We start from the raw sequence: 26,297 nt of genomic DNA on the forward strand, positions 1-26,297 counted from the left end.
CGTTTCTAAGTTTTGAAAGAAGGTATGTAGCGTTATATTTTCATTTAAATGGAATTCTGTCAGTACTTTTGGCCAGAATTGTGGATCCATATGCATTATTACTTTATGCAGATAAAACTGAGTATATGGCCTGTCTGCTCTCAGCCCAGTCAGTTCACTCACATACCTTGCTGTAGTAACTGCAATTAAGAAAACTGTTTTCAAAGTTTTCATTTGCAAAGATGCATCCCTTATAGGTTCAAATGGGTGCCCCATTAGTGATGACAATACTAGTGATAAGCTCCATTGGCTTTTTAACTGGTGGCTACAAGTTGTTTAGTCCCTTTAAGAACTTCTCGCAATCTGGGTGGGAGAATACTGTTGCACCATCCTGTCCCATGTGCTCTAAGGAAATAGCTGCCAAATGCTATTAAATCAAATAAATAAAATAAATAAAATGTACTCTGAGACATTTGTCAACCCCTTTATTTTTAAGGTTGTCATGTATAGCAAGACTTGTCTCAATGTGGCTTTCCTGGGCGGGGGACATGCTGCTTAGCATACACTTCACATCTTTTCCATTTATTGTAATAATTATTCCTCGTAGAGTGCCTTCTATTACTGAGTAATATCTTATCTAGTCGCTAACCCTCCACGCTGTTATTTGTAATGTTTTTATTTGTGGATATTGTACAGCACCTCCATCCCGGACCAGTAAGTCCAGTCAGAGTGGGAATCTGTGGTCGACTCCCCTTGATAGTCTGAGAAGCGGAGCAAACCATGGCTGTCTGTGCCACCATGGAATCACTAGTATTCCTGATGTCTTGTGTCTCAACATTTGTGCCAGGATCCGATTTATTAACGGTTGTGGTGGTAACAATTAAAGGCGTCCTCTGTTCCATATGTGCTGAAAAGCATTGCCCAATGACTCCTTGCTGAGTCCTGCATGTGAGAAGTATTCTCCAACACTTTTTGTTTGCAGCAGTTGCAAACAAATCTATCGATGGATGACTGCAACGCATGAAGAACTTTGTTAGGTATGTGTCGTTCAGTTCCCACTCGTGGTGTTGGTTCTGCAGAAACATACAGCTGAGATCATCCGCCAGCACATTTTCTACCCTTTTTATGTGGATCTCTAGAGGGTGAATCTCTTGGACTACACACCATTCCCATATCTGCAGACTCAGCCGACACAGGGTGTGAGACAATGTGTCTCCCTGTCTGTTCAAATACTCTATTGCTGTTGTATTGTCCAGATGGATCTGCACCACTCTCTTTTGAAGCAGTGGTTTGAATGCCTTCTGTGCCATAAGTATGTCACCCATCATGTAGGGATCAAGGGCTCATATGGTACTCTGACCTGTAGATTTAAATGAACTGTCCACCAACGCAGTGAGTTCAACACCTTCTGAGGAAGTGTGAGCAGTCTACATTGTTGGCTGTCTACATTGGGGCAGAAGTTCCCTAGATACCACATCTACAGAGCCCGCATCCACAGATGCATGTAACACACTGCGGCGCTGCACAACGCCATCAAACCTATTAACCGCAGTTTTAAGGTGATCTGTTGAACTAGGTTTTTGCTTTGCAGATACCTGTCCTTCAGTAAGTACGCCCTTTTAAACTGCATATCTACCTCTGCACCTAGGTAGCTTATGCATGTCTGTGGTTCTAGGTTCAACTTCTTCCAGTTGATATTGATGCCCAGGTCCTCTAGAAGGAACAGCACAAACTGGATCTGTGAAAGTAACCTTTCTTTGTTGTTGCTGACCATAAGCCAGTCTTCTAAATATGAGAAGATCACTATCCCTTTCATTCTTAAGAATGCTACCACGACTGCCATCACCTTTGTGAACACCCATGGTGCAGCTGACAATCCAAATGGTAGGACAGTATACTGGTATGCTACATAGCCCACTGTAAACCTTAGATATTTGTGATGGTTTTCCTGTATTCCCACATGAAAATACATGTCTTTCAAGTCTAATGTTGCTGCCCATTCCTCTTTGCATAGGAGATGTAATATTCCTTGCAACGTCATCATTCTGAACTTGTGTACCCACACATATACACTGAGTTCTCTCAAGTCCATTATTACTGTATGCCCCCATCCCTCTTGGGGATTTGAAAGTACTGGGAATAAAAACTGGACTCTCTTTCCATCCACCACACTGGCACAATTGCCTGCTTTTGTAGTAACACCTGAAATTCTTCCAGTAACACAGGAGTTGGCTTTGTGTACCTCACTCCTGAAAATGGAGGTAAAACTTTGAACTCTATTGCGTAGCCAGTCCCTAAAACCTTTAGCACCCACTGGTCTGATGTTATGTGATGCCAATCTTGAGCATGACTTGCCAGCTTGATCGAGTTGCTGGCAATCACAAAGATGATGTTGTGTGCTCAGGGAGATGTTACAAGTGTCTTCAGTATTAATTGTGGTGAATGGATCTGGCCAAAGAGTCTGTTTACTCTGGTTCCTATTTGGTTTAGTATTCTGGCCCCTTTGTTTTTGTCTGAAACCCTTATTCCTTTGATAGGGGTGGTATTGCCTTCTGAAATCTTTTCTTTCCTATTGCATAAATGTGGCACGATGTTGCTAGCCGTATGTTCAATAACAGGATGTAGCTGTATTTGAGGCTGCTGATGCCATAAAGGTCTTTGCTGTATATTTTGATTTTTCCAGGACTCCATTGTTGTGTCAGTGCTTTCTGTGAACAGCCCCTTTCCATCATATGGCAAATGCTCCACCCTTTCTCACATATCTTGTAAGTTGGTGGAGCGTAAGCATGCATGGCAATGTAGTGTTACTGCAGTCATCATGGCTCTTGAGTCAGACTCTGCTAAGTGTTTAAATGTGCTGAGCAGTTGTCTCATAACAGCTGTTTTTTTCATAGGTCTGTGCAAACTTTTCCTGGAATTCCTCTGGTGACATTGAGGTTGAATCCTAGAAAAGTATGTTCCATAAATGATGTTTGTATCTTGCAGAACATGCAGCACAATTTATTACTTTAATAGATAAGCTTGAAGTGGCATATATCTTCCTAAAAGATCAATTTTTCTCCCTTCCTTTTCAGCAGGAGTTATATCACACTGCCCACCTTTTGAAGAGGTAGCACATTCAACCACCAAGGAGTTGGTACTGGATAGTGCACTAGGTATATATTCTCCTCTTCCTGGATTCTATATAATCCTTCTAATATTTTTGAAGTCGATGTAGATGTCTGTATAACCTCCCATGCCAACTGAGCTGCCTTAGTAATTACAAGAAACATGGAAATTCCACTGGGTGTGATCCTCTTGCTTTAGCCATCATACTGTAGACTAGATCTTTCAGATCTACCTCTGGCTGTTTTAATTACAAACCCAATGCCTCAGCCATCTCTCTTATCTGAGCATGATAGGCTTTTAATTCCTCTGAGGGAGACAGTGAAGTTTTCAGAGGTACTTCTGCTGGTGGGTCAATAGGATAATCCCCTCTGCCATAATCTGTCTCTGTAGAGTCAGTTGAATAACTATCTCCCTCATCATCATTCATCGGGGAAACTACTGGGTGTGCTTTTTTTCTCACCACCTTTCTAGGTTGAAAAGGCACCTGTGGCTGTGGGGCTGAACACAACTGGTTGTATTGGTTGTGTCTGAGCCATTGCTTGTCAAGTGACAGATGTTACAGACTGCACTGTTGGTATACTGATTGGTGCCGATGCAGTGCAGACCCGTATTTGTGCCTCCTATTGTACGCTGCGCTGCTTTTCTTGTTGCGTTTTCCATATCTGGTATTCTGCATAATCAACCGGGTATAAAACCGTTGGGCTGTGTTTAAACCCACAAGTATGTGTAATTTGTTTGCATTGTATGCTTCCAGATGGGTCTGAAGGTGTGAAACCCTGTATGGCCATATATTGTAGTGGTGATTTCCATGTTAACGGTGCATAACTTGCAACTGGTCTGGTGTAAATAGGAATGGGTCTTGATATCCGTGTCTGGTCCTCAGATGAGACATTAGTCGTATTGGGTTCGATGCTCTAGTTAACACCCTTATTGGTGATATCGATGGTATTTTCGGTACTGAGGGGGAGGCCCCTTTTCGGTATCGTGTTCAACATCGATCCCACCACTCAAAAAGCCATGAAAAGTGGATCCCATATGAAGCTGCTCAAAGTCAAAGAGCTCAATTCTTCAGCATCTGCTTGGAAAATGAGCAACAAATTTTACAAGTTAACAGCTTATGTTGTTCTCCTAAGCAAAGTAAACACATGTCGTAATTGTCTGTCAAGGACAACTTTGCTCAGCACTCCACACAGCGTTTGAATGTCATTTTCGTCGTTTTTGATGCCATTCCAAGATAGAGTCACACCGCTTTGGCAAGCCAGTGGCATGTCCTAGAATTCTTTTCTTTCATCCCCCCCCCCCCCCATTTAAGCTTGAGAATCGTTTAACAGTCCTTTGGTAGGTCACCAGTGTGTCACCCTACAAGTATTTTTTTCTTTCTCTTTGTTCAATCCGAAAAATGTTAGAATTATCTTTTAAGTAGTCCTTTAGTCGATAACCAATAATATCCAGCAATATTTTTCACCTTGTTGTCTAAAGAATATATTGACATCGAGGAACTAGGGGGACAAGGTGTTGACACATTGGCAGTCAAATAGAAATTGAGTAAGATGCCCCAACTGCCGTAAATAACAAAAGCACTAAGCACAAGCAGGGCAGGCAGGGGTGTCACAAAGAGCTAGTTAATCTATCTATGAAGTCCCTGCGAAGGTGCAGAACCCCGCCCCGCCCCATTCATTATGAATGTTAACGGATCATGATCCAGATTGTGAAGTCATCTAAGCTAGTGGTTATCACAACCACCAAATGGACCCCCCCCCTCCACCTACTGAAAGGCAATATATTTATGATAATCGGATGTTTGGAACAAACAGGGGGGTGGTCATCCATGACCTGTGTATGCACTTTCAGGGGCATTTTGCTGGTCATTGCTGGAAAGAGATGACTGGAATAGATGGGCCTTGATCTAATCCAGCCAGACCATGTGTCTTTAGTTACAGTTTATTAGTTTTAGTCCACTATTAGGCAAAACTTGATTAGCTGACATCCAGACCAATGTGTGTTCCAAAAAGAGGTTAACATGTGCAATCAAGGAAGGGCTGTTCTCTGCAGCCTACTGTGTCTCCCAAAAATATTCCCCAAGGGTGACTCCTCTGTCATGTGTTGTTGTTGTTGCTGCTTACACAGAGAAATAATAAATAAGATGGAGCCCTGTCCCCAAAGGGCTCACAATCTAAAATGAAACATCAGATAGACACCAGCAACAGTCACTGGAAGTACTGTGCTGGGGCTGGATAGGGTCAGTAACTCTCCCCCTGCTAAATAAAGAGAATCACCACGTTAAAATGTGCCTCTTTGCCAAGTTAGCAGAAGTTATTAGTATGGATGTCAGTCATTTTTTGACAAATCAATTTGTAAATATTTTTAAATTCAAAAGAAAGTAGCAGACAACAGCAGTAATTAGTGTGAAAAAGGAGACATGGAATTAACTGGTATCTATACAATATAACCTCATTATTTGCAGGGGTTCTGTCCTGGGCTGCAGCCACAGACATGGAAACTGCAAAAACCAGGTAATTGATCCTATGGGATTGTGGGGGCTAGGGTCCCCACCCCCCAATTTTATTTCATTTTTTTACAGAGACAGGAGCCAGTTTGAAAATGGCGGCCAGAAATGACCTCCACAGTCATTTCTGGCCACCCCTGACTCGCAGATACGCAAGGTCGGCATGCTTTCCCCCACATGTATGCCAAGATCGGGTGTCTTTTTCCCTGACTGTAGATATGCAAATCTGCGGATAACAAGGTCCACCTGTAGTCACTTCCAATCCTAATGTTAAGATTGCTACAGGGGGCATCAATAAATAAAACCAGCACCAAATCAGACATTTCAACATAAATGCAGCAAGAAAAAAGTGACATACTGATGATACTTTAAATGAATACTTAAGATAGGAAACCGTTAGGAAAGTTAAGCACCAGAGAGAAAGGGATAATAGATATGCTCTATGTTGATAGTTCACACTTTAACAAGAATCTGAAATTACTTACAGGGGCCTTTTTGTCAATGGGCTTTATCACAAACTTCTTGTCATTAAATGAAATATTTCGGATTTCACTCCAAGGAAAGCCAATCTTGGGAGTCAACCTTTAGTAATACAGTAAAATGACAGAATTTACATTTTGCAAAAAACAAAACAAAACAGAGTTAAAAAGTACAAACCTAAGGTCAAGAATGGAGGGACAATAGGTCATTTTGTCTACCTCTGCCCAAAAGCAGAACCATCCACTCAGTAGTCTCCTCTCTACCATCTAGATTCCCCTCAGAGCCCATATTAGCTCTTAACAAGTAGAGAACACCTTATTCGGGCAATCCTTAAACAGTATTTCAGGGACACTACAGCGATTCTAGAACTACTTACTTGTCGTCATGTTCATAAATATTCAAACCCAAAGCATCAACACCGAGCCATAACTCAGTTCCCTTTTTGTTCTTTATTTCAAAATAGTTGACTCCATACATTTCCAAATCTTGTGCAATTTTGAGGTATTCCATCATGGAATCTTCCCTGATCAATGGAGAGAACATAATTAAACCCATAAAAATGTAAGTCTCTCTTTACTATAGAGCAGTAACATCAAGAGTCCAATCCAGCAAGCTAGCCTCAGCTAAGTCCTATTGAAATAAATGGATGCAAATGCTTGCGTGTGTTGCATCCATTGATTTCAGTGGGAAATTCAGTCCAATCCTGTCCATATCTACTTGCGAGCAAATGTTACTTATTGCAATGGGGCTCACTCCCAAGTAGGTGTTAATAAGATTGTTGCAGTCCAAGCCGAGGCTAACTTTTGCTCAGCTAGATCCCAGGTCTTTATATTTTTAATAACATTTAAAATGGCAGCAGTAAATCTGATAAGTTAGAATGACTATAGCTATATTGGGGACATTACCTTAACATCCCTCTATGTTCTTCATGCCAGTTCTGTATTCTCTCTTCCCACTGTTCTTTTGTCAATTTATGCTGTTCCAAAACACTGTCAAATAAAGCATCAACATTAAATGGGTGTGCTATTTTTATGCAAAACCCACACCATCTGGAAAGCACCAGCATTTGCTATATAGGACCAGCAAATAAAATAAAAGCAAATAAGAGGAACCTAATAGCACCCTTGGATATGTAAAAGGGGTGATTGGTTAATCACTCCTTTGTAGCCTGTGCGGCACGGGGAGAATGATTGCCATGAACCCTGCTTCAGGACTTCTCCAACCTTTGGGCTGTGTGGTCCGGGGTGGACGAATGCCTAGAAGTATCCAGATCCTCTCTTACAGAAGGGGGGGTCGGCTTTAAAGGAATTGGGTGGAGTGTACCTGCCCATTCCCGAGCCAGGGTGTGTCGCCCAGTAGGGCGCTGGGTAGGATTTCAGAGTTCTGACCTGCTTCTATTGGCCCACACTGTTCTCTAAGGGTGATTAATCACCTGGTGTTCTAGTCTGCCATGCTTTGTGTAATAGTTAACAAAGTTGTGGCCCTTTTCTTCTATACTAAGTCTATGTGTTTTCTTGAGCTGGGGTCTGGGGACAATGTTTAATTTTTGTTTTAAAATGTTTTTAAATTGTTAGTTGTTTTATTGTTTTTAATTTGTTTTAGCTTTTCATTGTTTTATGAGTCGTTTTAATTGTAAACCGCCCTGAGCCATTTTGGAAGGGCGGTATATAAATAAAATAAAATAAATAAATAAATAAATAAATAAATAAGTAAATAAATAAATATTTAAGCTCAACAAAATTTGATTGCACATGGTGTCAAACTATGCCCAACAGGTTGGGGAAAGTGGCAATATTACAAAAACAAACAATATAAGGAACATGCACATCAAGTGGGAAATTATTATTTTTTAAGCAGCATTTCAACAAGCAACTATAAGCTGTCCAAAAAGATATCAACCCATTTGAAAGCTTTGTGAAAGACAGTTGAGAACCAGAAGTCTGCTTGCTCTAGCCTCTGTCTTCAGCCCTCCTTCCCATTCTAGGAATCCCAGCCTCTCTTTACTTCTACAAGTCACATATTTCTATATAAACAATTCACTGGCTGTACTTACACGTACACACACACAGACAGATTAAGAGCAAGAAACATAACAACACCAGATGACATTAAATGCACAGATAAGGCCACAGCTCTTAAATACTGGTGAAGTTGACCCTCCTGATAAACTGTCAGTGCTTTAAACTATCCGTAATCTATGGTACCACTAAAGCTTGCCAGTTTTCCAGTTGGAAAGTTCGTTATAAAAAGAAATAGTTGCCAAAAGCTAATGTATTTTAAAGCTGTCATCACTGCATAGGCTAATACACTAGAACATAGGAACATAGGAAACTGCCATATACTGAGTCAGACCATTGGTCTATCTAGCTCAGTATTGTCTTCACAGACTGGCAGTGGCTTCTCCAAGGTTGCAGGCAGGAATCTCTCTCAGCCCTATCTTGGAGAAGCCAGGGAGGGAACTTGAAACCTTCTGCTCTTCCCAGAGCGGCTTCATCCCCTGAGGGGAATATCTTGCAGTGCTCACACATCAAGTCTCCCATTCATATGCAACCAGGGCAGACCTTGCTTAGCTATGGGGACAAGTCATGCTTGCTACCACAAGACCAGCTCTCTTGCTTGCTACCACAAGACCAGCCATCTAGCTCTGCATTGTCTCAATTGAATGGCAGGAGTTCTCCAGGGTTTTAAAGACGGGTCTTTTCCAGCCCATACCTGGAGGTGCTAAGGGCTGAAACTGGGACCTTCTGCATGCAACCCATATGCCGTTCCACTGAATCATGCTCCCATCCCCAACAGCAGCGGCTAACATCTGAAGAGGTTTAACACTGAAGAGATCATGATTTTGCCTTACCTTGGTTTAATCATCAGTTCTGAAGAGGATCCCTTACGTTGCATAGGTCAGTAGGCATGCTTTAATATTAAACTGATCTGCTATACCCAATACAGTTTGCCATAACTATGATGTGGCATACAAACTTTCTTACCGCTGAGGAAGAAGTCGGTCATTGGCCAAATACCCCAGTTTATGAATCTCTTTGTTGTAATCTCCATACTTGGCTTGAACAGCATAAGAAGCTAGCAGAACTGCAGTTTCAGGTGGGCAATATATTTCATCATTTAAGATGGCTTCTTTGACTTGCAGAAAAAACAGTCTCTGAGTTATATCTTGGATCAACTCTTCAGAAACATCCTCAGGAAAAAACTTTGCCCTGAATTTGAATTGAAGAGGATTTTCTTTCCTTACATCTTGCTGTGTTACCTGAAATTGAGTTTTTAAAAGGGCAGAGAGAATAAGATTATGAAAATCAATGTAGACACTGGCTGTTACATACCGTAATTCAGCTCTAGACTCAACACTGAAGGAACTGTGATTCACACAGAAATCTAAATAATTTATTGGAATAAGGAAAACACAACAGCTTTCAGAGGCTACAAAAAACCATTTAAAGTCCTTATTGTATTCTTGCGTTACTCCAGTTTTCAATTTTGAAGACCTATCTATATAAAATGATTTAGGAAAAATCAGAATTCTACTCAAAGACAGAATATTCTACTCAAAGATAGAGTAGTGATAATAGAGTACCTTTTACATGTACTTGCCACATATTAACAAGCACTGTATAGACCAGATTTCCCAAGTGAAATGCAATAAATAAAATCTGGCTAGCTCATTATTATATAGCACTGAAAGGTTTAAAGTACTGTACAAAAATAATGAAAGACAAAATACAAAAGACCTCATGTCTGTGTGTGTAAAAGTATATTTTGAATTGTAATACATATAACATACTCATAATATAATAAAGTGTACAAAATATTGTTAATTCAAGAATAAACCCAGTATCAGCTCAATGTAAAAAATGGAAATATGTATACTCCACAGTTCCCCCAATAATTAGTCCATGGAAAGGAAAGGTTGTGCCTTCAAGTCAGTGTCAACTCCTGGCTACCACGAGCCATGTAGAATACAGGAGGAGTTAACCATTGCCATCTCCCATGCAGTACGAGATTATGCCTTTCAGCGCCTTCCTATATCACTGCTGCCCGATATGAGTTTCCCATATTCTGGGAAACACACCAGCGGTGATTTGAACCAACAGCCTCCTGCTCTGTAGGCAGGTTACTTCTCCGCTGCACCATTAGGTGGCTACGTAGGACTAGGGATGTGCAAACCAGTTCAAATTTGAACCGAACCAGTCATTAGGTTTGAGCTGCAGGTTTGAATTTGAACCAAACTGGGGGGGGGTTCAATTTGAACCTGTTTTGAACCTGTTTGAACCTCCAAAAGTGGGTAGGGTGGTAGTTGGCACCCATGGGTGGTTCGAGTCCTGTTATACCCTATGAGAAAAATAATTAAAAATATTTCAAAAATTCATTAAGAAGTCATAGGAGTGTCCGATTGCTTCGGGGTTTGGGTGGTAGTTGGCACCCACAGGTGCTCCACAATAGGGAGTAATGGGCTGGTTCAAGTCCCATTATACCCTATGAGAAAAAATAAAAAATATATCTCAAAAATTCATTAAAAATTGTACGAGTGTCCGATTGCTTTGGGGGTTGGGTGGTAGGCATCCATGGGTACCAGCTACCACCCCACTCACTTTTGGAAGTTCAAACCAGTTCGAATTCAAACCAAACTGGGGGGTTTGAGCAAAACCAAAACCAAACCTCCCCCTCCCAGTTTAAACCCAGTTCAGATTTGAACTGAACCTGGCCAACTGGTTTTGTGCACATCCCTATGTAGGACATAATCAGATAAACAGGTTGCTTACCTGTAACTGATTATCTGGTAGTGATCCGTTGACATCCAGGGTTCTGGACCTGCCTCTCGGTGTCGAGTTCCACAGCTCCTTTACGGCACCTGCACCCCGCCCCACATGACTACATGGCTATTTAAGGCGGGAAGATGTGCAGGCAACCTGGTATCAGTCAATTCCATCAGTGCATTCCTGTTATAAGTTCTGGAGTTGAATAATTGGACTTCAGTTATGTTATTTTATGTTTAATGTCTCCTTTAAGAGTTTTGAGTACTTGCAGAAATGTTCCCTATAAACTGGAGGTATGAGGTGTGATTACTGTAGATGGATTACAACTGGAGTATTGTTATCTAAGCTTTAGTGTTGGGATAGGACTGTATCTAGAGAGCTACTCTAAAGAGCATAAGCATTTTACTACTGATAGAAGGATCACTAGTGGCTCACTGTGAGTAGTATGATTTTGTCTTCCTAAACAGTTTCACTTGAAATGAAATGATAGTGCTGTGGTTTCAATATAGATGTATATATTTATATTGATAAACAGGTTGCTTATCTGTAACTGATGATCTGGTAGAGATCTGTCGATGTCCATAAGAATGGGTTCTGCACCTGCACAGGAGCCATGCGGTAGCTATGCCTGAGCTTGTTGAAGTGCCTAGGCCACGCCCCCACGCTGAAGCATGCTATTTAAGGCGTGCCCTTGGCGCGAAGTCCCTCAGTTCTTGGACAACCACCGTGAAGGACGACCATCCAGGTAAAAGGTGAGTTCATCCATGGTAAGTAGGAGAAAGTCAGTACAAGGGCCCGCACACCTGAATGCACATAGAAGCAGCACTGCTGCAGAGGGGAGGTTGGGAGGATCTTATGGACATCGACGGACCTCTACCAGATCATCAGTTACAGGTAAGCAACCTGTTTATCTGGAGCGAGATCCGTCGATGCCCATAAGAATAGATGTTTAGCAAGCTCCAACAGGAGGAGAGGAGCAGTAGTAGTTATTGTAACACCCTTTTTAATATGCTTCTCCCGAAAGTAGCCTCCGCTGCAGAGCGTACATCTATGGCATAGTGTTTTATAAAGGGGGACTCTGAGGACCATGTGGCTGCTTTGCAGATGTCCATAAGAGTCACCCCTGCAAGGTGTGCAGCTGAGGAAGTGTGGGCCCTGGTAGAATGGGCCCTTATAGCTTCAGGTGGTGTCTTGTTCTGTAGTTTGTATGTGAACAATATCAGGTCAATCAGCCATCTTGACAACTGCTGTCTGGAGATTGGCGGTCCCTTAGAGGGACCCTTGTAAGATACAAAGAGCTGCATGGAAGCTCTAAAAACTTTTGTGCAGGACATATAGAATAACAGAGCTTGCCGTACATCCATGGCGTGTAATGAACGTTCTAGGGTAGTGGAAGGCTCCCTGAAGAACGTAGGAAGTATGATATCTTGGTTGAGATGAAAATTGGACACCACTTTAGGCAGGAAGGAAGGGTCCAGGCGCATTCGGACTTTGTTCGGGTAAAAGATAGTGTAAGGCGAGTCAACCCTGAGGGTGTGAGTTCACTCACACGCCCAGCTGTAGTAATGGCTATCAGGAAGGCAGTTTTCCAGGAGACTAGTTTTAGAGATGCTGTAGCCATAGGCTCAAAGGGAGCCTGGGTAAGGGAAGAAAGAACCAAAGATAGGCTCCAAGGTTCCACTGGAGGTTTAATTGGTGGATAAACACGTGAAAGTCCCTTTAAGAAGGCCTTGTTCAACGGATGTGAGAACAAAGTTTTTCCATCACTCCCCGGGTGTTGTGCGGATAGGGCGGCTAGATAAACCTTTAACGAGACATTGGCAAGGCCTTGTGATTTTAGCGTCGTGAGGTACCGTAAGACTTCTTGGATTGAAGCTTGTTTAGGCAGGAAACCCTTAGAACGTGCATAGGCTTTAAAACGGTGCCACTTGCTTTGATAGTTCTTCCATGTGGATGCTTTTCACTGGTTAAGCAAAATATGGTTCAGCAGAGTATCCGCCAGGCGGTCAGGTGAAGATTATGTACGTCTGGGTGGAGAATGTGGCCTTCATTCTGGGTCAAGAGATCTAGGCGGCGAGGCAGGTGCTGGTAGCAATTCCTGGATAGTCTGTGTAGCTGTGGAGACCAGGCTTGCCTTGGCCACCATGATGTTACTAGGATTCCATTGGTTGGTTGTGAAAGCAGGCGTGCTACCACTATGGGTATCAAGGGGAGTGGAGGAAACATGTATGGCACCTCCGTGGACCAGTCTAGTTGAAAAGCATCCCCTAGAGAGTGAGCATTGTGGCCTGCTCTCAAGCAATATCACTTTGCATTCACGGAACTTGCAAACAGATCTATGGAGGGGGACATCCAGAGGTTGAAGAGTGGGGTCAAGACTTCTGTCTGAAGTTCCCACTCGTGTTGTTGATCCTTCAGGAAGATCCAACTGAGGTCGTCTGCCAAAGTGTTCTCCAGGCCTTTGATGTGCACTGCCACTGGGCAAATTTGGTTTGGATGCACCAGTGCCATAGCTGAATACTGAGGGCATATAGGCTGTGTGACACCATTCCGCCCTGCCGATTGATGTAGGCTTGAGCGGTAGTATTGTCAAGCTGGATCTGGACAACTTGGCTCTATAAGATTGGTAGGAATGCCTGTAGGGCCTGGAAGACAGCCAACAGCTCGAGGAAGTTTATGTGTAACTGGGCTTCACGTGGAGACCATTTTCCTTGGATATTGTGGTTGTTGCAATGAGGGCCCCAACCCTGAAGAGATGCATCTGTCGTTAGCCAGACAGTAGGTGACGGAGCTTGAAAAGGGACTCTACTGAGCAGGTTTTCCCACCATGGCCACCAGGAGAGAGAACAAAGGACTTGCGGTGGGATCAGCAGGCGTCTCTGTTGATCGTGTCTGTCGGGATGGAAGACAGATAGGAACCACCTATGGAGTTTTCTCATTTTCAGGCGCGCAAAGTGTATTACTGCATTGCAGGATGCCATCAACCCCAGCAGGCGCTGTATGGACCGAGCTGGCTGAATGGGTTGTTGTTGGAATTGCAGTATTACGTCCCGAATGCAAATGTATCTGTCTTCTGGCAAGAATGCCCTTTGTTCCCTGGTGTTCAGGATCGCCCCTATGTAGGAAATTATAGGCACTGGTTCCAGATGAGACTTTTTCCAATTGATTTGAATCCCTAGGTTGTGTAGGAGATCCACTACATAACAGATGTGCAAAAGTAACTCGTCTCTGGTCTTTGCAGTCAGGAGCCAGTCGTCCAGATACGGGTAAATAGAGACCCCTTTGGTGTGTAGGTGTGCATCACCACGGCCATACATTTTGTAAAAACCCTCGGAGCGGTGGATAGTCCAAAGGGCAATACATTGTATTGGTACACTTGCTGGCCGGCGGTGAAGCATAGATATTTCCGATGGCATGGACATATACCGATATGAAAATAAGCGTCCTTGAGGTCCAGCGTTGCAAGCCATTGTTCTCCTTGGAGGAGAGGCAGGATGTGCTGCAACGCCATCATACGGAATTTCTTGGCACTTGTTTAGGTGACAGAGATCCATGATGGGCCGGATGCCCCCATCCCATTTGGGGATTTGAAAATAACGGGAGTAGAATCCGTCCTGCCTGTCTGCCCACGACACCGGGGCTACTTCCCCCTTCTCTAGAAATTCCATCACCTCTTCCCGCAGAAGACCTGAAAGGGGGGGTGAATCTCATTCTTGTGAATCGAGGTGTGGTCTTGAATTCGAGTGTGTAGCCCGTTGCTACAGTATTCAGAACCCATTTGTCTGATGTTATGTGGTGCCATGCAGGGGCATGGCTGGCCAGCTTGATGGAAGACTGGGACGGAATGATGGGATGATCCGTCGAGGTAACATCTACCCCCGCTTTCCCCCGCTGGCGGGAGAAGAGAGGTGTCAATGGGTGAACCTGAATCTCAAAGACACTTCGGGTATCCTGCGCCTTTGAACGCTGGGAGTGAGATGTCTTTGACTTCTGATGGAATGCCCACTTTTGGTAAGTAGAATAGGGTTTCCTGAAGTCCCAGCGATCATGACCTCGGAAAGAAGGACGATATTTTCCATAGTTCGGCCAGTATTGGGATGCCTGTGAAGAAGTTGAAGATGTGGCAGTGAAGGTCTTGGCTGTAAATGTTGACTTCTTTAATTGCTCCATGGTAGCATCCATTGTCTCACTAAAGAGGCCTGAACCATCAAAAGGGAGACCTTCAATTTTGTCTTTCATGTCCATCTAGAGGCCCGTAGACCTCAACCAGGTGTGTCTGCGCAGAGTAATGGCAGCTGTCATAGCCCAGGACTCACTTTCTGCCAAGTGTTTGGCGATGCTGAGTTGGTGACGAGTCAGGTCCCCAGAGCTTTCCAAGGTCTGGCGGAACTTGGCTCAGAAATCATGCATGGACATTACATCCAGGTCTTTTTCAAGAAGTTCCCAGAGGCCATGGGTGTACTTAGCCATGCAGGCCGCGTAGTTAGCTACCTTTATGGAGAGGCAAGAAGTAGAGTAGACTTTCCTTCCAAGTAGGTCTAACTTCCTACCCTTCTTGTCAGGGGGTACTGTGTGACGTTTGCTGGTCTTTGAGGATGAGGCACAATCAATAACCAAAAAGTTAGGTGCCGGGTGCTTTAAGAGGTATTCATTGTCCTTGTCTTGTACCCGGTAAAGGCTTTCAAGTTTTTTTTTTAAGTGGGCGTAGAAGTGTGGAGCACCTCCCTGGCACATTTAGCGGCTCTGGTAATTACTGGTAACATGGGCAATACCACAGGAGCAGTAGATTGGGACTGGAGCATAAAGCTATATACTGGATCATCTATTGTTGCTAGATGGGAGTGAATATCCAGTCCCAGGGCATCTGCCATGACACGAGTGTGCTTATGATAAGTTTTAAGCTCATCATTTGGGGAAACATACGTGGGAGGAGCTACATCAACAGGTGGGTCCACAATGTTGCTGTCCTCGTCTGAGTCTGACTCAAAGTCAGAAGACCCATAATGTTCAGAAGGGGAGCATGGTGGAGGTCTGTCTCCGTCTGTAGTTACATTAGTTTGAGTACCTGCTGTATTCATAGCAGGTACAGAGGGTAGTGGAAGGGTGTCCGTCTGAGTGGCAGTTGAGCGGGTAGATACCCCAGATGTTTGAGAGGCACACTGCACCATTCTTATAGTGTAGGTCTGAGTAGCTGCAGTGCTGTACAAGGGCCTTGCAGGGTGCAAGTCTTTTGGTGGAGGTAAAGGCCACGGTCTATTGTCCTCATAAGCATATGGTTCTCCCAGAGACGTGGCACCCATGGTAGCGTGAATGTAGCCACAGGTATGCCAAGACAGTGGAGACTGGAGTTGGGCAGCCAACACGGGTAAGGTCGACTGTGATGTAGAGGCAGGCATCACCTGTTGGGTCATCTCGGGATCTGAAGGCAAGAAACCTTTGAAGGTGGACGTGGAACGTTTGCTTGATGATGAATCCAGTAAGGAAAGGAGTGAGTGAGTGGCTGCTGGCAATGCATCTTCGGCATCTACATCGATGACCTCAAAGGCAGGGGCTGTATATCGAGGAGTCACCTGAGTGGTGAGGAGTGGAGTATGCAGTACAGAAGTTAGAAGTCCAATAGCTGGTGTCGAAGGGGAAGCCAAAGCAAGCGGTGCCGGTGCCGGAGAGAGAGAGCGAGCTATCAGCATCGAGATTGGCATTGGTGCCGATGGTCTGGGTTCGGTGATGATCAGTGTCGATGCCGAGAGTACAAGTACAGCCAAAGCAGTAGATACCGGAGTTGTCCAAAATCAAAGGAACCATCTGCGAGGATGGGGGGGGGGGAGAATCGGCATAGAAGGTTGTTCTTTCGACGGTGACGGAGTACGCGCCGATGTTAAGCCAGGAGACTTACGACATTTGCGAGGTGGAGACGTAGTAAGGTCCACATCATGACTCTTGGAAGGAGACCGAATCTTCTCTCTAGAACTCGAGTGATGGGTCGACTTCGAGGAGGAAGAAGATGAAGGACCTCCCAATGTCGATGTTGAGCTCAATGGCTTCGGCGTCAAAGCCAATGGCTTTGATTTGGGTTTCAACACGGGAGATCTTTTCGATGTCAAAGGTTTTTTCGATGTCGATGAGTCAGTTCTAGGAGACCTCGAAGCCTCACCTCTCGAGGTCGAAGAAGAAGAAGATCTCCGGTGGTGGCGGCTCGACGTCGAAAGAGGAGGTGCCGATGTCAATCTCGGCAGTATTTTTGAAGATGAAGTTGATGTTGAGGGGTGAGGTGTGCCCGGAGTCGAAGGGCTTAGGACCTCGTCATAAATAGCAGCCCGAGGCGGAGCGCCTGGTTTTTTCTCGTTTGTTTTGAGAAACATAGGCCAATCTTGCAAGAGGAGACGTACTCTCCACCGAAGCATAATAAACAGAGGTCATGAAGGTCTTTTGAGGGGAGTTTAGCCCTACAGCCTTCACACCATTTGAACGATTTTTTCTCCTCAGCCATATCCAGCTCAAAAGTTAAGTCCATTCCAGGTCAAAGTCCAGAGTATCGTCGATAGCCAGTCCGCATCAAGAGCCAGAAAGTACCATTTGCCGTTCCGAGTCAAAAACCGAGTTAAGTCGTTAGCCAGTCCGTAGTCTAATTCCAGGATAGTCAGTCAAATGGATGAACTTTTAAGAAGAAGAGAGGAACTTTCTGACAGCAGAGGCGGCAGACCAAGTGGTCCAAACACAAAGGTGGTCAGAAAAGACCTGAGGGACTTCGCACCAAGGGCACACCTTAAATAGCATGCTCCAGCGTGGGGGCGTGGCCTAGGCGCTTCGACAAGCTCAGGCATAGCTACCGCATGGCTCCTGTGCAGGCGCAGAACACATTCTTATGGGCATCGACGGATCTCGCTCCAGATCTGGTGGATACAATGATGCTATTAGCAACCTGGACTGCATTTGGAAGCAATGCCACTGAAGGTGGCCTTATTTTGGCTGAAACACATCTGGCGATCCTCAGGACAGTAGTTATTACACATTTGGGCTTCTTCATCTCCAGAATATACAAGAGGATGCACCACTGGATTCTTTATGAAATTGACTGATATTGGGATATCTGATTATGTCCTAGGCATGGAATAACTATTGGTAGAAGTGTGGAGTATACATATTTCCACTTTTTACTTTGTGGTGATACTGATTTTATTCTTGAATTAACAATCTTTTGTATACTTTATAATGAGTATGTTATAGGTATTGTAATTCTAAATTTTATATATATTATCTATATCTATATACGGGTTCTATTATGTTTCGTCTTGGTGTATGTGAACCTAGTCACAGGTCTTTTTGGTAAAAATAATGAAAGCCAATATCCGCACCAAAATGCTTGTTAATGGCAAAAGTGAGAAATTGTTAAAACTCTAGTAACATACATTTTGGCTAAGACCTTACCAGAAAGAATGCATAAAGTAGGAAACAGGCATGCCATGCTCTTCTATTTCTCCTGCTTTTCCAAATCCCACCCTCGCCAAAAAAAAGTGAGGGGCTAAACTAGTCAGATGTTGGGTAAGTATGCCATCTTATTTTTCTATGTAAGCCACTGAACTTCTGTTGAAAAGTAGTATATAAATCACTGTTCTTCACTATGCAGCCTACATAGACCCCAGTGGCTGCCCGTGACATGCCTCTTCTCCCCTCCCTTTCCTACTCCTGCTGGACACAGCAGTAGATTGCGGGGGTGGCGGGGAGACAGAGCATGTCTGTTGGCAATGAAGCCTGCCGCAGGAGTGAGGAAGGCAGGATAATAAAAACTACTTCACCAGCTGCCAGCAAGGCAATTGGCGGCAGCCAAACCAGCCTCGCATGGGGAGGCTTCCCTGCCCCTCACTGCTATGCTGATCTCCGCGCATATGTGGATGTCATTTGAGGTGTCAGCACAGCAACTTCTGCCAGCAGGGCGGTGGGGGTGGACCAAGGGAAGCCACCCCATGGGAGGCTGGGTCAGGTGATTCAAGTTCCCATGCTGGCAACAGGCTGGTTTTTATTATCCTGCCGTGGTCACTGCCCTGTGGCAGGCTTCATCGTCAGCTGCCAATATAATGCTCTCTGCCCTCGTTCTCCCCTCACTCACTGAATGGCAAGCGGCTGCAGCCCCCGCTCTAAAAACTGTGAAGACCACTAATATAAACATTCATAGTCAATTACTTTTGTCAAAAGGAATGTTGAGATCAGCAGAAAGCCTGAGCGCCCCTTTCTCCCACTGCTCTGCCACAGCTCCTCTCACTGTAGGAAAAGGTGTTATGACACCAGGAGACCCAACAGTAATTAGATGGGGTCTCCTTTGTCCCTGAGAGATTAATCTCATGGATAAAAGAACAACTTGATGTCCTCTCAAATCTCTCTTTGGGTCAATCATGGGGAGTAATAGTCTGAGTAAAGGCCCAAAAGAGGGAAGCAAGTTCCTTCCAGCTGCTTCTTTGCTGCACAATATCACAGTACTAAATATTAGCAGAAGAGTAATACCCGCATGATAAATTCAGAAGCCCCACATTATTTCAATCACAATCCAGATAAGGCTTCTTTATGCTAGACCAACATAAGAACTAAGAAGATGGGTACCTAATCTGGTATTTAACAACAACAACAACATTTATATACTGCTTTTTAACAAAAGTTTCCAAAGCGGTTTAACAGAGAAACTAGCCGACCCCGCACAGAGCATCTGTGCGCTCTTTGGAGCCGGCGGATACCTCTCCCCCCGCTTCTGCCCCAGTCTCTGCTTCCGGGCCCAGCCACCTCTCCTCCCCACTGCCACTTCTCCCCCCGCCACTTTCTTTCCCCCCTCCTGGGCCTTTCCTCCGCGGCCGGGCCCACCACCTCTGGCCTCCACAGCGGCAACCAATCCTCCTGGGTGCGCCTCAGCCAATCAGGTGCGTCCGCCACCCAGCCAATCAGCTGGGCTCTGGGACACACATTCCAAGGCACACCCAGGAGAATTAATATAATAGATAATAAAATGGCTCCTTGTCCCCAAAGGGCTCACAATCTAAAAAGAAAGTAAGAGACACCAGCCACAGTCACTGGAGGTACTGTGCTGGGAGTGAATAGGGCCAGTTACTCTCCCCCTGCTAAATATAAAGAATCACCACATTAAAGAGGTGTCTCTTTGTCCAGTTAGTAGGGCTTAATTTGGTCCTAGAATTGGCATGGAACAGGACTTCATTAATTTAAGCAGTGATAACACTAAAACTTTTATTTCCACTAAAAAAAAGACATGGGAAAAAGTAATTCTGATTAGTCAAACTGCTAGACAATGCTAGTGTCCCTAACACCACCACATGAAAGTGCATCACTGTTTCCAAGAGAAAGAGTTAGTCAAGTCTACACTTTATTTATATTACTACTATTTTCACAAATGAATGTCTCAGGTTGTCTATCCTATATAGCTTGAGGTCCAAAGCTTCAGCTGAAGCCAAATACACTAAACAGCACATGCATGCACACCCAGCACCACACAGAGGCAACCCTCCCCAGTGCTCACCTTTGCACAGTGCTGTGTTTTCCCTAGCCCCAGTCAGGTCCCTTGAAGAGAAACAGAGCCCCATGGAAGGCACACATGGACAGCTGGGAAACTGAGACCTTTCCAGTGCTTTCCCCATGGGTAATGGTGGTGTTAGGTACACTCAGTGTCTGCCTTCCCAGATGTTGTCAGGGCTGGACAGGGCTCTGCTTCTCTTTAAAGCAGGGATCCTCAATGTTGGGCCCCCAGATGTTCTTCGACTTCAACTCCCATAATCCCCAGCCAAAGGCCACTGGGCCTGGGGATTATGGGAGTTGAAGTCCAAGAACATCTGGGGGCCCAAAGTTGAGGATCCCTGCTTTAAAGGAACCCACCAACACCGGGCACAGCAAAGCATGGCATAGAAGTGAGCAATGGGAACAGTCACTTCCCCCATGTGGTGCCAAGGAGGCAGTTCAGAATACTGGGCTTCAGCCAAAGTTTCACACAGCCGTAATACAAGTATACACACAAACTTCCATTTCAAACTGAATGATTTTGAACTAAAATAAATCATAAGAATATTTTACCTTTTTATTCAACTTCAACCACGTTGAGTATCCTTTGCTATCCACATACTGCAGCCCAAAAAACCAGACTTCACGTAGGCCAACTGTTTTTACAACCTTAAAAAGAATTACATCAATATTGATAAGACAAAACCTGCATGATTAAGTCTCATTTGCATTCCCCAGGAGATCCAGATATCCTTTGACAAGCCAGGTAGACTTACTATCGCTTTCATGAAGGAGAACCACCCAGCCCTATATCAACAGGCAAAAGCTAGAACTTTGGTAAGAGAATCTCAAGTGCAGCAGAAGCAAAAGGTATGAAGGCCCACCACCACTGAATAATTTATCTCTCTATTACATCTTTTCTCCATCTTTCCTCCAAGGAGGTAAACATGGATACGCTTTTTATCCTCATAAAAGCAATCAGACAGTGGCTGGCAGACAGTATAGTAATACAGTACTTGAAAGCTAAGAATCAATACGGTGGCAAGCCATTTTGCTTAAAGTAGCACTATCTGAGTGAGGCAGGGAGAAAATTGCTTAAAGCAGCCAAGCATGGTGAGTTAAGGTGCGGGAGGGGACAGGCTTTGCTCCCTGACCCTGTGCACCTTGTTTTTCAAAATAGCCCCCCTCTCATCCCAACTTTATAAGCTAACTGGACAAGCATATGTTTAACAATCACACCACTGCCCAAATATCTAGCTTGGCCAGAAGATCCTCTTTAAATGCAGAACTAAAATCATTCACCTGTAATGCTGAATAGTCCATCTCTAAAGCTAATGCAGAATTGTTTACCCACATTTATCGTGGAGGAAATAATTTACTAGTCCTCCTACATCCCACAAGTTTTGTTTCCCCAGTAGAAATCCATGGAATAAATTCAGCTCATTTGAGAATGGTATGAGCTAAGAATAGAAAGATAAACATAATGGGGAACAGAAGAACAGAACTGGAGAGAATAAATTGTTTTTTACCAATTAACATAATTATGGAAAACACAAAATGCAGCCAACATGAAGTCTGCCTAGCAAGAAGTCTGCTTTTCCCATTAACTAGATTAAAATATTTGGTTTTTTTCTAAAGTAACATTGAACTTGGACAAATGTGCATTTTGCGTGGGGGCAGAAAAGATCAAGGCATTCATGAGTTACGCACTAATCAAGCAATTTTCAGATACTAAAGTGAGAGGTTTGTTGGTGAACTCCACTAAGGCTAGCAGTTCCTTCCAAATAATGGGCTTTTTTCTAGGATCTGTTTAAAACTAAGGGGGCGGGGGGATACCCCAAAGCTTCTGCAGAAAGATTCACTGGTCATTTCTAGTTCTCAAAGTCAGACTTCCTCAGGGCATGCAAATAGGCTTAGAAGCACAATCAGGGCCGGACTGGGGGCACTGAGAGGGTGCTGGAATGTATGTGGGGAGGGGTCTGGGTTTTGAGCAGAATGAGTAATTAAGGGTGGGGCACACCAGGTGGGGTGGGGCGCACCGGGAATATGCCCTGTTGCCCTAAGGGCAGTCTGAGCCTACTTCGCACAACCAATCGGAAGGAGAGGAGGTGGGGCTCTCCAGACAGGGAGAGGGGGAAAGGGGAGCCGGGCAGCTGGCACGGGGAGAGCCCAGCGAGCGCAGCGGGGCACACCAGGCGAGGGTGCAACGGGAAAATGCCCTGCTGCTCAGTGGGCCAGTCCGAGCCTGAGCACAATAAAAGAATTTTAAAAATAAAAAAATGGGGAGGAAAGGGCAGAAGGAGACCTATTTAACAAAATAAACTATTTTTGGACAGAACACCCTAATTATTGGGGCCACTGAACACTCCACAGAGTAAACACATAGTACTGATTAAGTCTCCTCCTCACAGCATTAACTCATGGTTCAGCATTACTTCTGAGCCTGGCCTGTGTTTTTTAGAGCCAGGATGACTATATACTTTAAAAGATTACCTGATCAAAAAGCTGCTTCCCTGTTGTATTGGGTTGGATGGCAAACTCCAGCTCTGCATCCATGGTGGTAACTCTTACGTTAATCTGCAAAAAAAGAACATACATTCATAGCCTAAATGTGAGGCTTTCATACTTTGATCAGCACTGCAATCAAAATATAAACAGTGCCACTATATGCATATAACTAAGCAAAAAATGTAAAATGATCAAATTAAATTGGCTGGATAGAAATTTGTACATTCTTTAGTTGTAGCTTATGTTTCTGTCCCATAACCTCTTGGACTTTGATGTTTATGTGGGTTTTCCTCAACCCCACCCTTTTAGTTATGGGGAAAGAAGAGACAATTGAACAATGCACAATCTGTATAGAACAAAACTGATGAGTTTTTCAACCTTGTGGCTGAATCAACAGCTGAACATGGAATCATTATGCCAACCACCACTATGGTCCATTGTAAGTTTTATATACAATAATATTTACATACACTAGAATACATAGAGCCACCTAATGGTGCAGCGGGGAAATGACTTGACTATCAAGCCAGAGGTTGCCAATTCGAATCCCCGCTGGTATGTTTCCCAGACTATGGGAAACACTTATATCGTGCAACAGTGATATAGGAAGATGCTGAAAGGCACCATCTCATACTATGCGGGAGATGGCAATGGTAAACTCCTCCTGTATTCTACCAAAGACAACCACAGGGTTCTGTGGTCACCAGGAGTTGACACCGACTCAACGGCACACTTTAGCATACATAACGCCTCCACCCACATACGAATATTTATATACTGCTTTTCAACCAAAGATCCCAAAGCTGTTTACATACAGAATTAAAATTAATTAAATTGCTGCCCATCCCCAAATGGCTCACAGTCTAAAAAAGAAACATAAGACAGACACCAGCATCAGCCACTAGAGGGATTGCTGGGGTTGGATAGGGCCAGTTGCTCTTCCCCTGCTAAATAAAGATAATCACCCCTTTTAAAAGGTGCCTCTTTACTCAGTTAGCAGAGGTTGAATCATGTCAGACATGAATCTGCCCACTTTCTGAGAACATTTAGAGACCCTCTTACCCTCCTCCTTCAGAGATACATCTGACATCAACTTGCAAAAGATATTTCTTGTCAGCTGCCCCCAACTTGTAGAACAACCTCCCTTGAAAGATCTGGCTGGCTCTATCTTACTTGTATTGCACCAGCAAGACTTTGTTTCAGCTGGCATTTCCCCTTTCCCTTTAGTTTTTGGGTTGCTACTGTTAAGTTTAGGTCTGTCATATATTTAGGTCTTATATTTTGTTGGCTGGTTGTTTTTGATTATTTGACATTTGTAATCCATCTTGAGTTTTGTAAAAAAAATGTAGGCTATAGTTTAAGTAAATATATTCAAACTAAGAGTTATGCATGGGGAATGCTTCTGTGCATGCACAAAGGGATGGGTGGAACATAAGCTGCCTTATACTGAGTCAGATAACTGGTCCATCTAGCTCAGTATTGTCTACTCAAACTGGCAGTGGCTTCTCCAAGGTTTACAGAGGAGTCTCTCCCAGCACTATCTGGTGATGCCAGGGAGGGAACCTGGAGCCTTCTGCATGCAAGCATGCAGATGTTCTTCCTAGAGCAGCTCCATCCCCTACGGCAGGGTTTCTCAATGTGTGGGTCCCCAGATGTAATTGGACTTCAACTCCCATAATTCCCAACCAAAGGCCACTGGGGCTGGGGATTATGGGAGTTGAAGTCCAATAACATCTGGGGACCCACACGTTCAGAAACCCTGCCCTAAGGGGTACATATTACCATGCTCACATGTAGTCTTCCATTCAAATGCAAACCAGGGCAGACCCTGCTTAGCAAAGGGGACAATTTCTGCTAACTACCATAAGACTAGCTCTTCTCCCATAGACCAGCTCTCCCAATTTTTAGCAATCCTCTCCTTCCTCTGAAGCCAAATGTGCCTCCTGAAAATGTGTACCTGAGGGTTGCAGGACCATCAAGGACATATTTTCAGGATGCACATGTAACTGCAGAAGAAAAGGGGTAAATCACCAAGAGTCACTCTTCTTTCCATGTGCAACTCTTATGTTGGATGTAAAGTACTGTGTATAGAGTGATGCCTTTTGTTTCAAACTACTGGCACATAATGCATCATTTGGGTACTCAACAGATCTCCTTGAACATAAATAAGATTAGAACTATAACTGAGCATTCAAAAAACCCAAATTTGATTAGGTAAATAAAATCATGAGCAACAAGACAGTACTGCAAATATTTGAGATGGAAGAATGAACAATCTGGGTAACAAAAACTAAGCCTGGAGGTTCAGCAGAGTTATGTGTTAGATTGTCAGGGTCTTACAAGGATAATGCTCAAAATTTCCTATCAGGAATAGGCAAGTACTGAGATGGACGGACTACATGAAAGCTATCCTAAACAAGATGTTCTGAACCATAATTTTTGTAATAAAATAGATTTGACCCACATTAACTTTTGGTGAACTGATCAACACTTTAATGGATATTTTAAAAAAATAATCCTTTCTCTTTAGTTTTGATTCAGCGATCACCTTATCTGTAACCATTTCACCTGAAACCCAGTATTTTCATGAATAAGATATTTTCAAGATATAACATAGTTATATATATTGGACAGGAGAGCAGGTCTTGCGGTAGCAAGCATTACTTGACCCATTAGCTAAGCAGGGTTCAACCTGGTTGCATTTGAATGGAAGACCACATGTGAGCACTGTAAGATATTCCCCTCAGGGGATAGAGCCGCTCTGGGAAGAGAAGAAGGTTTCAAGCTCCCTCCATGGCTTCTCCAAGATAGAGCTGAGAGAGACTCCTGCCTGCAGCTGCTGCCAGTCTGTGAAGAAAGACAATACTGAGCTAGATAGACCAACCAGTGGTCTGACTCAGTATATGGCAGCTTTCTATGTTCCAATCTAGTTCTCTGTTCCTCAAATATAAAGAACTTACCACTTCATGAAAGGGGTTACTTATATATCTAAGCTAGAAAAACAAAAAAATGAACAAGGTCATACGTGCCAGCTAATTTTCTATTAGGAGAGACTGGAATGCTCCAAGTTATTTTTTATATGGTCATGACATTTTTGAAAGTAAAAAGGTGTAAATTCAGATGGATGTTAGGATGTATTAGATTAGAACAGGCCTGCTCAACATAGGCCCCCCAGCTGTTTTTGGACTACGACTCCCATAATCCTCAGCCACAGTGGCCAATAGCCAGGGATTATGGGAGTCATAGGCCAACATCTGCAGGAGGGCCGAAGTTGAGCAGCCCTGGTTTAGAACCTCAACCTGGCTCTGGGCAGCTTGTAAGTATAGCTGTGGTAAGTTCATTTAGAATAAGCTCCTTGAAACTCCCCTTATGAGATGGAGCTGCTCTAGGAAGAGCAAAAGATTTCAAGTTCCCTTCCTGGCTTCTCCACAACAGGGCTGAGAGAGATCCCTGCCTACAACCTT

The 26,297-nt window shown here is 44.0% G+C and overlaps 1 protein-coding gene across 3 annotated transcripts in view; it reads right to left on the reverse strand.

Annotated features, from left to right (window-relative positions):
- RDX (radixin) overlaps window positions 1-26,297 on the reverse strand; it is a 70,338-nt gene that overhangs the window by 17,692 nt on the left and 26,349 nt on the right. For 2 of the 3 annotated variants that reach the window (XM_053307328.1, XM_053307329.1), the window contains 6 exons: window positions 22,819-22,902; window positions 20,899-20,994; window positions 9,058-9,332; window positions 6,979-7,062; window positions 6,450-6,596; window positions 6,079-6,175 (listed from right to left, as the gene is read on the reverse strand). In XM_053307328.1, the coding sequence (XP_053163303.1) occupies window positions 6,079-6,175; window positions 6,450-6,596; window positions 6,979-7,062; window positions 9,058-9,332; window positions 20,899-20,994; window positions 22,819-22,902 (783 nt within the window). The remainder of the gene's footprint in view (window positions 1-6,078; window positions 6,176-6,449; window positions 6,597-6,978; window positions 7,063-9,057; window positions 9,333-20,898; window positions 20,995-22,818; window positions 22,903-26,297) is intronic. The other variant, XM_053307330.1, reaches the window with a different exon arrangement.

Source organism: Hemicordylus capensis, chromosome 3, assembly GCF_027244095.1.
Source record: "Hemicordylus capensis ecotype Gifberg chromosome 3, rHemCap1.1.pri, whole genome shotgun sequence".
NCBI classification, from domain to species: Eukaryota; Metazoa; Chordata; class Lepidosauria; order Squamata; family Cordylidae; genus Hemicordylus; species Hemicordylus capensis.